Source organism: Delphinapterus leucas, chromosome 6, assembly GCF_059928025.1.
Source record: "Delphinapterus leucas isolate spDelLeu-1000000601 "Yukka" chromosome 6, BTC_Dleu_Yukka2, whole genome shotgun sequence".
Classification (NCBI taxonomy): domain Eukaryota; kingdom Metazoa; phylum Chordata; class Mammalia; order Artiodactyla; family Monodontidae; genus Delphinapterus; species Delphinapterus leucas.
The window spans coordinates 91,714,199-91,728,680 of NC_143134.1; the positions used below are offsets into that span (position 1 = coordinate 91,714,199).

Genomic DNA, 14,482 nt, shown 5'->3' on the forward strand with positions numbered 1-14,482 from the left:
GGGCTGTGTTTAGCTTGAATCCCCAGCAAATAGCCCAGTGCCTGGCATACAGTAGGTGCCTAATAAATCTTTTAAAAATAAATACTAAATGAACATTGCAAACACCCTGCAACAGAAGGAGGCATTACCTTCTTCTTCATTTTCACATTTTTGAAGATGGCGTGGACCCTCCATGTCTTTGCGAACATTGCCCCAAAGGCGGTCGTGTAGCCCACGGTGAGAATCCAGGTCCTGACCTAGAGGCCATGAGAAAACAGAGGCATTAACATCTCCTGGGGGACGGGCTTCATCAGTTAGGAGAGTGTCCCAACAGGGGGACTCTAGATGGGGACAGATGCTCTACTTTACATACTGTAGAGTTTTACTAGCATCAATAGTCCTTCAATCACATTTCAATCTGATAGAGGCTTAGTTCTATTGGCCACTCGCCAGACCAGGGCCAGGGCCCTGGGCGCAGAGGCATATGAGATTCAAATCCTGCCTTTCATGGGCCCACAGCCCAGAGGGAGCCAGTCATAGACAGAGGCACAGAGGCCCCCAGGACCAATGAGGCGCCACCAAGGGGTTTCAGACCAGCCCTCTGATCTTCCCTCCCTCCTTTCCTTCTCTGACAGCCTTCTATATGGGGAGACAGGCCTGCAGAGGTGCTCCCAATTGCTGATTTCTCTGCCTCCTCACCCAAGTCTCTAGGAGACGAGGCAGTCCCAGGAACCTCTTCCACAGGACTCCCAGGTCCTGGGTTGTGGGCAGCGGGGAGGGGAGAGCACTGAGCTGCAGGGGCTGAGACTGGGCAGGACAACAGGCCTGCATGGCCCTTCTCCAGCGCTAGTGACCCAGCCACTCTGGTAAAGCAGGGCAGAACTCAGCCAGAACTGGCCCCGGGGATGCCTGACTGGCAGCTGCACCAGCCCAGCTCCTGGCCATCGTCAGGGGCTGCTCATTGAGGGGGAAGGCCAGAGGAGAGGGGCTGTGACCTTTCCACTCCCACCAGGGGCCCGTCTCCTCATGCTTTTGGAGAAAGAGAGGAGCGATGCTGCCTGGGTCCCTGCTCAGGACTAAGGCCTTATCTGGCTCTCAGCTGTTCCACAGCACCAAAGTGTGCCCTGATCCCCAGCCCCGGGCTGGTGGCTGCCACAAACTTCCAGCCCTGATAGGAGCCAACAGCCTGATCCTTGCAGGCTGGGTCACCACCTGTTAGGTCTTGGGGGCCTCCTGGATACCCACTCCCCACCTGCACTGCCATTGTGGCCAGACCCCAGCCTCTCCCGAGTCCACCCTCACCGGCTGGTCTGGATACCCTCCAAGAACCAGGAGACTCCCCTAGCTCCAGGTTGGTCCCCACATCATGGCCCAGGACTGGGCTGTATGCCACTGGGTTCTGGGGCCTCCCACTCACTGGGACAAAAAGGCTGCGTGCTCCGTGAGCTCTGGTTCTAGACTATGGTCTTTCCCCGGCTCTTTCTCAGCTCCGTTGAACTAAGTTCCCCCTGAAAGGTCCCCACCTGCCTCAGCTGAACATAGCAGGAAGGTGGGCGCGTTAGGAGAGAGAGAGACAGTTGGGCTGGAGTGGACAGGCCGGGCCCTCTGTGTCCAGAGCCCAGCAGGTTTGCCCACCTCAGTGCTCCCATCCAGCCCAGGGCTACAGGCAGTTATGTAGGAGGTTCCCAGACATGCTCCCTTCAGGGAGTCCCTTCACACTGCCTTTCTAGCAACTTGGTTCTCTAGCTTTTCAGAGACAGGGCATTTCCCCTTTCCATTTTATCTGTAAAAATAGGAACTGGTTGGGTAGATGGCAAGACCAACCCCCTAAGGTAGGACAACAGCATTACCTCGATTGTTCAGAAACACAGATGGGTGAGGTGTGAATGCTGACAATGGTAAGGGTGAGGACTTAACCTTCTTTTTTTTTTAATTTCAAAAATTTCTGACAGGCAAGAACGAATCACAGTACTTTAGAGAAGGTGTAGGATGGCCACGTCATTACCCGTATTATAAAACAAGGATGGAAGAAAAGTAACAGAATAGAGACAGGGAAGGAGCCAATTATTCGGAATTTAGACCTGAGCTTATTCAATGACCAGATCACACATTCCTAGCCTATCAGAGTTGCACAGGACCTTACAGATCATTTCATTCATTCATTCATTTGTTCACCTGTTCATTCAATAAGGATTACTGGGCCAGAAACTAAGTATACAATGATAAAAACAAACAAATAAAACAACAACAACAACCAAAACCAGAGTGATTTTTTGGAGTCATCAACTGAGTTGAGAAAACCCCTTTGTAGATGAAGAAACTGAGACTCGGGGCATTAAGGTATTTCTCCCAACCACACCACCCAGCTCCAGAGCTGAGCCCGGAAGTCAAGGCCTTGACCCAGTCCAGCCCTCTCTCCCCGACATCATGCCGCCTGCTCCTCAGAGAGTCTCCTTACCCCAATCAGGTCCATCCCCGCCTGGGAGGCAGCTGTCAAAGGGACAGCACACTGGGGGAGTAGCTGACCAGCCTGAGAACTGGCTGATTTCAACACACTTTTAGAGCTAATGGTTGACATGACTGTGAAGACCAATGGTCTCCAAGCCCTTTTGATCATGTCCCCCTATCAGAAAAACAATTTTAAACACGAACATATACGAACAAGGAAATTTTTAAAAGGATGGTAAGAGATGAAATAATATGGTTATTTTTACCTCATAATGTGGCAGACAAAGATCTCTTATTTTGGGTTAAAGTATTACTCCAATATGCTTGGCATTATTATATTTGCTTTGACTTATATTTTTTTTGGCATAATCATTTTCGGGCCACTTGTCTATTTTGTAGGGTCAAATTCATTAAGACCCAATAATACAAGTGAGTTAAGTTAGTAAAAACTCAATGATGTAAATTTAACCTGGCAACTGGAAACGGCAATATGTTGCCATAAACTGAAAGCACAGAATGGGTGAGGGTGCCTGGCCAGAAAAGAGGTAACCTAGCAGGCCCAAGACCTGCTGGCAAGGTTCGCTTAAGCTGGTGTTTGAGAACTTGGATTTGGGGAGGGTTCCCACCATTCCCTCAATGATAAGAGTGACTCTGTGCCTGAAGGGTTTGTGCAAACAGCGTGATTTATGCCGCACACCTGCGTTCCTTCTGAGAGCCTGGAATTTTGGTATGTGCTCAGTAGAGGGTACCCAGGTGACCGGACCCCAATAAAAACCCTGGGGGCTGAGTGTCCAGTGAGCTTCCCTGGTAGACATTTCGTGTGTTGTCACAAGTCGTTGCTGGGGTATTAAGTGCACCCTGTGTGACTCCACTGGGAGAGGCTCTGGGAAGCTTGCACCTGATTCCCTGTGACCTCACCCCATGTGCCTTTTCACTTTGCTGATTTTGCTTTACGTTCTTCCTCTGTAATTAATCATTGCTGTGAGTACAATTCTATACTGGGTCCTCCTAGAGAATCACTGGACGGGGGGTTGTCCTGGGGATCCTGGACACAATGCCCTGTGGCTGGCTCATGTCACAGACTGACCAACCACTCCGTTCTCAGGAGAGTTCCTGCATGAGACCACCAGACACACCCACTGGGCCAGGGCCCCGGGGTCAGTCTGAGTATTAAATCTTAGTAAAGCTTAATTTCTTTCATTTTTTTTTACATAAAAAAGTAAACAAAGGCTGTAATACATTCTTCCACAAGATGATCCCAGTGGGTTCACATCCCATTTGGAGACAGCTCTTCAGACAATGATGAAACAACACTAGAAGAAATACTCTGGAAAGCAGGAGAGTGGGACCCTTACCAGCAGAGCCACCTACCCCCGGCTGCCTCTGCTCAGGGTCATCCCTGTGCAAAAGGAGGTGTTTTCTCTCTCCACTCCTCCACCATCGTTTTTTTAAAAATTTATTTATTTTATTTATTTTATTTTTGGCTGCATTTGGTCTTCGTTGCTGCACGTGGGCTTTCCCTAGTTGCGATGAGTGGGGACTACTCTTCGTTGAGGTGCGTGGGCTTCTCATTGCGGCGGCTTCTCTTGTTGCAGAGCATGGGCTCTAGGCACGCGGGCTTCAGTAGTTGTGGCGCACTGGTTTCAGTAGTTGTGGCTCACGGGCTCTAGAGCGCAGGCTCAGCAGTTGTGGCACACGGGCTTAGTTGCTCCATGGCATGTGGGATCTTCCCGGACCAGGGCTCGAACCAGTGTCCCCTGCATTGGCAGGCGGATTCTTAACCACTGTGCCACCAGGGAAGCCCCACCATTGTTTTAAGATGGAAATGGACCCTGGGGTTCAGTCCTTGACCCTCTTTGTCCTAAAAGGGCTCTCCCTGAGTTATCACTCCCACTCTCAGGCTTCAACCATTTTCCTCGTGCTGACAATTCCTTTACCTCTTTCCCTGTTCCTATTTCTCTCCTGAGCTCCAGACCTGCGTATGCCACTGTCACTGGAGACCTAGGTGACACTTAGGTGTCCCATAAAACCTTCACACTCCAGAGCCAGAGCTGAGCCCATCAGCGCTTCCACTGAGTAGCTCCATTTCCTCCTGACTCAGGGATGGTGCCACTATCCACCTGTCACCCAAGTTAGGGACCTGGAAGTCCCCCAGGAATCCTCCCCTACCCTCACTCTCCTATTCAGTCCCCAGGCCCATCTCCTTCTGCTGAACCACCCCCAGACCCGTTCTCTGCCCTTCCCACGCCTGCACCTCCCAGGTTCCCTTGCCCTCTGGCTTCTGGCTGGATGGAGGGAACCATCAGGAGATGGGAGGCGCCAGGAGAGAGAAGACGGGGTATGTGCTCCCTGCAGCCACTGCTTCTGTGCTGTCTCTGGCGGCAGCTGGGCTCCTCATGTGGCTCTGGCCCTCTCTGGGCTCAGGAAGAGGCCTAGGAGTGGTGAGGGCTTCCTGCGGTTGCCTCAACACCTGTATTTTCTTCCTTAACCCCACCTACACCTCTGTAGGTGGTCCCTTCACTGGAGTCTCTCCCTGTGAAGCACCGGGGTGGGCTCTGTTTGCTGCCAGGGCTATGCCTGATGACCATCGTACTCCCATGTCTCTTGTTAGTACACCCCTCCTCTCTGTTCCTGTGGTGTCATTACGATCAGGGACCCTGGAGCCAGACTGACAGGAGTTCAAGTCCTGGCTTTGTCACTATCTACATGAACCTGGGCAGGTCACGTAACCTCCTTGAGCCTCAGTTTCCTCATCTGTGAAATGGGGTTAACTAGTGCCTTTGACTTCGTGGAGTGTTTGTGTGGATGAGATGAAAGAAGGTATGTAAAGGGCTGAGGTTCTTAAACAATATCTGATTTTTGTCCACGAGTTCCTTATCACTGCTCACCGGACCACTGCAGGAGCCTCCAGCTGGTCTCCCGCCTCTCCCCTCACCTGCTGCTCATCCATCAAACACCTCCAAGAGGGACTGTTCTCCAGTGCAAATCTAAGCAAGTCTCCTTGAGTTTAAACCCTTTACTGCCCCATTGAGCCCGCAGGTTAAACTCCAGATTCTTGGCAGGGTGTGGCACCCACCACCCACACCTCTCCAGCCACTGCCCACATAGCATTTCACACCCAAGCAATTCCACGCTGCTTAAACGTCCCCACACATCACACTGGCTCACGATGCGGGCCTGGCACTGGCTATTTCCTCCACTCATCATGCCATCCTCTCTCTAAGCTCTTCACAGATTCTCATTTGTCCTCCAAAATCCATATTCGTGGGCCACCTCCTCTGAGAAGCTCCTCCCAGAGCTTGCAAGGAGGTCACAGCTGCCTCCTCCCTGAGATTTCTGTCCTCATGCATGTTTCTGCTGTGCTGGTCATGCATGTTTCTGAGATGATGTCCACTTGATTACTTGCCTGCCTCTCCCACGAGATGGTGCAGGGCCTACACTGCCCACCTTTAAATCTCTGGATCCAGCACTGAGGAGGTGATTGGGCTGGGTGGGCCCGCTTAGGTGGTAATGAGATCACCAAAAATGTGCAAGCTGAGCTTGAGCAAGCACATGAAAGGAAGATTGCAGACAGAACTGGAGAACTGGATGGCAAAAAAGGCTGAGCTTATGGCCTCAGTGGTCCCTTCCTCGCAACGAAATATGCTGTCCGGGAGATAGTGAGCTCCCCATCACTCCATGGATTCAAGCACAGCTTGGAGGACCCCATTTCAGGGTGCTCTAGGGGCACTTCCTGTGCTGAGGGACGTTTCATTTGATGACGTTCCAAGTATCTCCCTTCTGGGTGGCTCTATGATGCCAAATAAACTAGAAGGTTCTGCAGGGCTCAAATGATTCTGTTTTCTCTAATGATTACATCACCTCTAATACAAGTCTCCACTGATTCATCAACATAAGACAAACAGCTACTTCACTCTCTCTCCCAAAGTCTTAAACACATTTATTCTAATGTTAATGTCTTTCCTTTTTTCTCCTTAGACATAAAGCCCCTGGCCCCCTCTGCACACAACCTGACATGCAACCATGGGGAAGAGGAATTTTAGGCAGGCAATGGCCATCTCAGTCTCAACTATGAAAAAGGAAAAAGCAATTAGAGCACATCTCCAGATGGAAGAAAAATCTACACCCGGAGCAATTCTGCTTAGCTGCTCATTCAATTGATTTTGGGAAGGCCTGCTTGCCAGAGTGAAGGGCTTTCACGGCTCTTTTGGGGACCAGCAGGAAGAGGAACACACAGCCTCCCTTGCAGGTCTGTTCTGATGATGACTGGGTTGGAGGAGGCCTTGTCGGCTGGCTGGATGTTGGGGGCTGAGCCGTTTTCCTGCTGTCCAGAAAGGTTCGAAAAAGGGCCTTTTGTTTCATTCTGACTGTTCACCCCACATGATCAATAGTGAGAAGGCAGGCAAGGGAGACCCAGACTATCTAAAAGCAAGCCCCAGACCTCCGTTACCCTGAGGCGTTACCGTCTGGAGCTGAAAGGTGAGACTTCAGCCTGGGATCTCCAGGGCCTGCCTGTCTTTCTGGAGGGAGAGGTGGTGAAGAGATTCGGAGTGTTTCCCAAAGCAATATGCCTCTGAAGAGCATGCTCTAGAAACAGCTCCAGAAGCCTCTGTCTTACCCAGGGTCCTTTAAGTAAGATCTGCATAGAAAATGCCTTCTAGAGTTTAGAGTACAGCAAAAACTTTCTGGGGGAACAATTCAAGGGCCCACAGGAGATTCTGGGCACAAACAAGGGTACTTTGGGACCCAAGTTAGGGCCAGTGGGGCATCTTAGGAGACCTGGGGCAAATCAGAGGAAGCCACCCTCTGTAGGAGAAGGAGTTTCCAACAGGCACCCCCCTCAAGGCCCTTTCTGAAAGGCCCCCACCTCCTTAAGACCCTATCAGCTGAAGAACTCGACTCAGAGCAGATCGCAGGCTATATTCAGTTCCCGCCCACTCCTGACGCCAACACCCTTGTGCAGTGCACAAAATACATAACCGTACTTGGTGGCCTTGGCTCAGGCAACGAAACAGGGAGGAGGCCCTTCTTCCCCTTCCCCACACAACCCTCGTAGGTACCTCAGTGACTGGAGGTTAGGGAGCTTTCTGGAAGCACAGCATTCTCAAGATGGGCAGTGGTAGCAGGGGGTGTGGGTGTGTGCTGGGGAGGGGGCTGACGTGCACCTCCATGCGGCTCCGTGGACTGAAGGTGTGGATGAGTGGGTGTGGAGGCAGGAGAGGAAGTGAGGTAGGAGGTGTATAGGCCCCAGGCTGAGCAGCTGCAACTGGTCTCCTGCTGATACTTCAAGATAAGAGACCAGCTGGAGCATTGGGCCTGGATTAGGTGAAAGGCAAAGTGACCACAACGTCTTCATTCTTGTGGTCAATAGGATTTCCCAGTCTGGCCCATGCACAGAAGGGGTCCTCAGTGTAGGGGAGGCACGAAAGGAGGGAGGAAGTGCCGCCCCGTAATATGTCCTGCCAACCTCCGAGAAACCTTTGTGCTGGAATCCATCTTGGCTGAGAGATGTGTGGACACACCAGGAAGGACCCAGTGTCAGATCAAATATGGGCACAAGCGAGATGACTGGCCAGAGACAACTGGAAAACTGCCCGCATATAAGCAACCTAAGCTGCCCCTATTGTGTACAACACACTCCAAGTTCGCCTGTGTGCTCTTCCACATGTACTTTGCTTCTAATAAACACTGTCTCTATTTCACAATCTTGGTCTCTTTGCTGAATTCTTTCTTCAAAGAAGACAAGGACTGAGGTCCTTCTTCCAGCCACTCCAGCACTGGAATCAGAAGGAGAGATGGATGTGCCACTGAGACTGCAGCTGCTAGGAACTTTGTGAGCAAATAGGAGGCATCTTTCAGGACTTCCATTAATAACTGCAGCTCCTTCTGAGGGGTCGCCTATTCTAAGCCTTCCCTGATTGGTCCCTCCACCCCCGCCCCTAGGCCTGTCTCCATCAGAGCATAGAACACACCGAATGGGAGTTATTTGTTTAACTACATCTTCCCATCTTCCCATCTACGCTAACTCCCCGAGGGCAGTGATCTGTGTCCAGCTCTGTGCCTGCAGACCCTCATACACAGTAGGTACCTGGGAAATGTTACCACATGAATGAATTATAAGACAAGGGCTGGGGCTTGCAGTAATCCACATGAGGGTGTGTGGGATGGGGGGACATCATCTGTACATTTGCTGGAGGGTCTGGGGCACCCCTGGCACCCTCCTCAGCCCCCTCCTCTGCAAGCCAGAGGTCTAGGGAGCCCTTCACAACTGAAGACCCTGGATGGCTAAGAACAAAGGAGATGGGGGTGGGGAGGCTGTGGCCTGTCCAGGACCCTAATTGGCCCAAACAGGCCTTGCCAACACCAGCTCCTTCAGCCACATCCCTAAGTTGATCTAAATCTGCCAGGAAAGGTAACCATCAAACCCTGTGGGCATCCCCTGGCCCAGCTTTCCTGCTACCTTCTGAAATCACAAAGCACTTTACCATATGGCCAGCCACAACAACATGGGATCACATGCTGAAATAGCCCCCAAACCACAGTTTTACATCAGATTCTCTCTCAACTGTCTCAAAAAAAAAAAAAAAAAAATCACCAAGCAAAAAAATATCACAGACATTTATGGCCTTTTACTTGAAAACATCACTAATTCCTACCACTCTTGAACTTACTGGGAGGCCAGTTGGGTGTTCCCAGGTAGGCTTTGCCTTTTGAGTCAGAGTTATAAGATCCTAGCATCTCTGGGAGGGCTGGAAGAGGGCTGGAAGAGGACGTCGTGCTTCCAAATCCAGTATCCGGACCCCCACTATTCCATCCCTTCCCAGCTGCTGCCTATCCGGAGCTCATTCATACACCTCTTGTGAGCAGGGTGGATGGCTGAGAGCACGCTTCAGGATCCAGAACCCAGCACTCCATCCTGTGATGGGATGGCCCTGCTTCCTGAGATTCCAGGGTGGAGGGCTAGGATCGCCTTTCCTAACTGGCCCAAACAGGCCTTGCTGATTCTCACGGGACAGGGTTTCTGGTGCTTCCATTTCCTTATATCATCAGTCTCCAGGAGACAAACTCAAAAATAAGCATGGGTTCTAATCTTGACCTCATACTCTAAGTGTGGTCTGTGGATGCAGCATCAGCATCACCTCGGAGCTTGTTAGAGCTGCGGCACCTCCGGCCACCCCAGACCTGCTGAGCCGAAATCTGCATTCACCAAGGTCTCCAGGTGATTCACATGCCCTTTGAGCAGCACTGTCTGTGTGGGCAGAAGTTAGGGCGGTGGTTACTCTTGGGAGGCGGGTGCAGATAGTAACTGGAAGCGGGTAGGAAGGGCTTCTGGGATGCTGGCAGTGGCCTGTTTCTTGATCTGGATTCACAGCTGAATCCAGTTTATGAAAATTCATTGAGCTATACGCTTATGAAATGTGTATGTGTATATGTACTCTAATAAAAGGTAAAAAAATAAAGGAGTCAGGAATCTCAGCAAGTAGAGGCAGCTGGGAGATAAAGCTGAGCCACGCTCCTCGGTGCTTCCATCAGAGCAGCCCTGGGCTGACCTGGCTTCTCCTAGTTCTCACATCAGATTCCAGTGACTGGGGACTCATGTCCAAGAGATCCCACCTGCGTCATTCTTACCTCCCTCGCAGCCTGCCCTGAGGCCCCTTTCAGCACTCAAGGTGGCTGAGGTACAGCAGCTTGGCTTTGACTTAGGCCCTGAGTCTGTCCCCGACCCAGATCTAGCAGAGCAAGGACATGTAAAGCTGGAAGCTGCCATGGACATACCTACACGCAATCAACCAGCATCAACCCCAGTTTTCCAGCCTCTTCTTCATGCCAAGTTTGCTCTGCTTTATTAGTATCTCTCTTAGCTGTGTCCAGAGGTGAACACAGTTATTCAGACACAGTCCCATCATTCACTCATTCATTCATTCATTCATAATGATAATGGCTAGCATTTACTGAATCTTGTTATGTGGCAGGCACTAAGTGCTTTACATGCACTATCTCATTTAACCCTCACAATCCTATGAGTATGCCCATTTTACAGAGGAGTAAACTAAAGCTCAGAGATGTTAACTAACGTCAAGTCACACAGCAGGAAGTAGTGTAGCTAAGGATTTGAATGCAAGCATTCTGGCTGAAATTCTCTTATATGCCAGGCACTATGCTATGCTTTGGGGATGTATCAAAAATGAATGAATAAATATACTAAAATGACTGAATTATACACCTTAACAGGGTGAATTTTATGGTATGTGAATTACAGTAGGTCTCCGTTTCTGTGGGTTCCACATCTACGGATTCAACCAACAGGGAGCAAATTGAAAATATTTTTTAAAAAATTCCAGGGCTGGGCTTCCCTGGTGGCACAGTGGTTGAGAGTCCACCTGCCGATACAGGGGACACGGGTTCATGCCCCAGTCTGGGAAGATCCCACATGCCGCGGAGCGGCTGGGCCCGTGAGCCATGGCCGCTAAACCTGCACATCCAGAGCCTGTGCTCCGCAGTGGGAGAGGCCATAACGGTGAGAGGCCCGCGTAACGCAAAAAAAAAAAAAAAAATTCCAGAAAGTTCCAAAAACCAAAACTTGAATTTGCCACACCAGCAACTATTTACATAGCATTTACATTGGATTTACAACTATTTACATAGCATTTGCATTGTATTAGGTATTATGAGTAATCTAGAGATGATTTAAAGTATATGGGAGGATTGCTTATAACCTATGCAAATATTACATCATTTTATATAAGGGACTTGGACATCCTCGGATTTTGGTATCTGCGGGGTTTCCTGGAACCAATCCCCTGCGGATACCAATTATATTCCAATTAAAAAAAATCTGAACAGACAAAAATTTTGGTTGAGATAAATATTGCCCACATTCCTAAGAATTTAGTTGACCTGTTTTTCCTGGTATAAACCAGCTAACAAAAAATCAAAATATTTCTTTAAAAAATGAATGAAATGTCTCAGACATCTTTGTAGTCCGACAGAGCTAGTTCCATACTTTGGTCCTGCCACCTAGCCATGTATGACAGAGTTTCGGTTTTCTCTCCTGTGAAGCGGGGACAGTGAACCCTGCCTTGTCAGGTGGTTATAGGGATTTGAAGGAAAGGCTTCACCTGGCTGCTGGCCCAAAAGGTAAATCACAGCAGAGAATGCTGAATTTTATGAGCGCACAGGCTTGGGGAGCTCACATGGCACTGCTGATCACCTCCACGCCCAGAAATGCCCTGAATGCCCCTGGAGCTGTTGAGACCTGCACTGGATCAAAGGCCCACCTGGGTCTTCTCGTCCTCACTGCAGAGTCCCTTCTTACCCCTCCACGCTCCTGCTGGGGTTTCTGCCTAGGATTCCACAAGGAAGGCGAGCACCTTTTCTCTTCCCCACCCACCTCGCTCCCTCTCTGGGCTGCCAGGGGCTGGGATTCCTGAGCTGCATAAGCGAGTGTGAGGGCCCTCCCATCCCCCTGGCATGGGGGCTCTGGCCCACGCCCAGCACTGTCCTCATAGGCAGCTTCGTGCCCACAGGGGCCATGTTGCTATGGTGATTACACTACCCACTCAGTGTCCAGGGAGACAGCATGGTGTAGCTGCGAGCTGTTTGCAAGACTCGCTGCAACTAGGCTGGGAAGATGCCAGAAAGGGTCAGAGGGAGCGGGGGATGGGAACTGAGTGTGACTGCTTCCCTAGCTCTGTGTGTGTGTGTGAGTGTGTGTACACATGCTCACACATGTACCCACCCCGCTGTCCGAGTTATAACGGCCCTTCTGAGCAGAGGCACAGCCCCTAGAGAGGCATAATCCCGTGGTCGTCATAGGTTTCCTCCTGAGGTGGTGTTTACTGTTTATCACTGTGTTTAGTTTCTATATTGAAAACTAAAAGGGAAAAAAGTGGCATTCATATGGCAGCAGAACAGACTGAACTGTGCCTTCTCTTGCTCCACATCTGAAGCTGGCTTCGTGATCCACCTTGTCCCTTGTCCTGTGAGATTTCCTACAGAAACAGTGTGGGACACCAGGAGATTATACCGTGGCAGGGAGAAAGTTGCCCACTCCCCCGTTACTTGCCTTACACTCCAGGTGGCTCCTCTGAATTGTCTCATTTAGCCCACACCACAGTCCCGCATAGGGATTTGTTGTGCTCATTTCACAGACGACAAAACTGAGGCCCAGAGAGGCTAAGTCACTTCCACAGTCCGGAGGTAGTATGTGTAGGGGGCGAGAGTCAAGCCCAGGCTGTTGAAGACCTGTGCTCACCGCACTGGGGGCCTCCTAGGCCCAGAAAGTACACAATCCAAGGCGCCAAGTGAAACAAAGGAGCCACAACCCCTCTGGAATAGCAGGTGGACAACCCACATTGCACCCACTGGGGTGCACTTAGGCTCTAAATTTAAGAGCTTTTGGTTCCCCTTCCTGAGCAATCAATATTGGGGATGATTAAATAAGTGACCCCGGCCTTAGCCACGCACACATTTGTGCTGACCCAATTCAATCCACACTAGTTAATCTATGCCTTTTCTCCACAGTCACGAATGTGGGCTTCCCCTTGCAGAGCCTCTGAAACAGCCCCGACTGCAAATAAATGAATCCTCAGGGTGGGGAGAACCAGGCCCTAACAGCTTCAGAGCCCTCATGTTCCAGCTAATGCTGATTTGTAAAGCGCTTTATGATTTATTCATACCGCCTTGCCAGGCTTCCCAGGACAGCCTTCCCCTCACGCAAATGAGCACGACTCCCAGAACAGAATGTCAGGCTTCATTAAGAGAAAACACCCGGGTGTGGGGATGTCCTCGTTTGGGCTCCCTAGCCTGCGTCACCCAGTGTCTGTAGGATTCGGGGCAAACTCCAGGAAGCACCTGTGCTCTGACGGCCTTTGGCTCGTGAGCATGGTGAGATGGCAGGAGTTCCCTTCTGGGAGGGAGAGACTCTCCAAGGGCTGGGCCTCATGCCTCTGCACCCAAGATGGGACCTCGGGCCAGTGGATGCATTCCCAGGTGGCAGGAGCTGGCGACAAGGAGCTGGGAGGGACCCAAGTGGAGCTCTGCCCCCGTGATTCTCGGCCAGTAGATCAAGGTGGGCCCCTCAGCTCTCGGGGAGCCACCAAAAGATCAGAGCGCCGTGTAAATGAGAAGTCACCAAACCGGCCCCTGGAACCATTTTCGCTTAGCTTCTTCAGGGTGCCTTGGGAGCAGCCCCTCCCTCGGGCCACACTACTGCCCAGGAAAGCTGACCACAGACACGCACGGCACCCATGAGCCCACAAGGCCCCACAGGGCACAGAAGTCGTGCTGATGCAGAGCTGAAGGGGGCCTGAAGCGCTTCATGCCGTCTCTAGCGAGCGAGACACAAGCTGCGGTCACCATCCTTGTGCCAGAGGGTCACACTTCTGAGGGCGCAAACTGCTAACCCACACCCACAGGGACTTTTGAGTGTCAGCTTCTTCGGAAGCTGACTCCAGCACTCTGATGCCAGGCATGTGGGGGACTTGTGACTCGACTTCACCTCCTTAACCCCCAGAAGGGCAGAGTGAAACGGGGCAGAATAAAAAACTCTGAGTAGGAAGCTTGAATCAGGTGAGCTCTGGAGCACGTGGGGCCTGACTGCCCTCCAGGTCCACCCCAGAGAGGGAAGGATGCCTGAGCACCCCAGGGACCCCCTGGGGTATTGGGGACTTGACCACGCACTTCTCAAGTGGAACCTTTCAAACAAAGTACAAGTTCTGGGGACATCTCATTTGCTTGACAATTCATGCTGAAGCTGGCTATTAACAAGAGTCAGTCCGATGTCATCTGCAGGAATCAGGGGAGCGTCATCACGTGCTCCAGGGACTTCCCTCCAGTCCACGGGCTGTCCCAGAGTCTGGGGATCTGTCAACTACAGATTGGCACTTGCCATCCACCTCTACAAGGATTAGATCGTGCGCTGCTGCACCTGCTGACCTTCAACACCCCCTGGAAGGAGTTCAGGGTGGAGAGCAGGAAGGAGGCGCTCTGTGCTCTGGGAAAACCTGGCAGAACAGGTCTTCTGATAGTTAGATATTTTTAGGAGCCAATTTTA

The 14,482-nt window shown here is 51.1% G+C and overlaps 1 protein-coding gene across 1 annotated transcript in view; it reads right to left on the minus strand.

Annotated features, from left to right (window-relative positions):
* GABBR2 (gamma-aminobutyric acid type B receptor subunit 2) overlaps nucleotides 1-14,482 on the minus strand; it is a 367,936-nt gene that overhangs the window by 65,210 nt on the left and 288,244 nt on the right. The window contains exon 12 of the mRNA XM_022600053.3: nucleotides 129-236. Within this exon, the coding sequence (XP_022455761.1) occupies nucleotides 129-236 (108 nt within the window). The remainder of the gene's footprint in view (nucleotides 1-128; nucleotides 237-14,482) is intronic.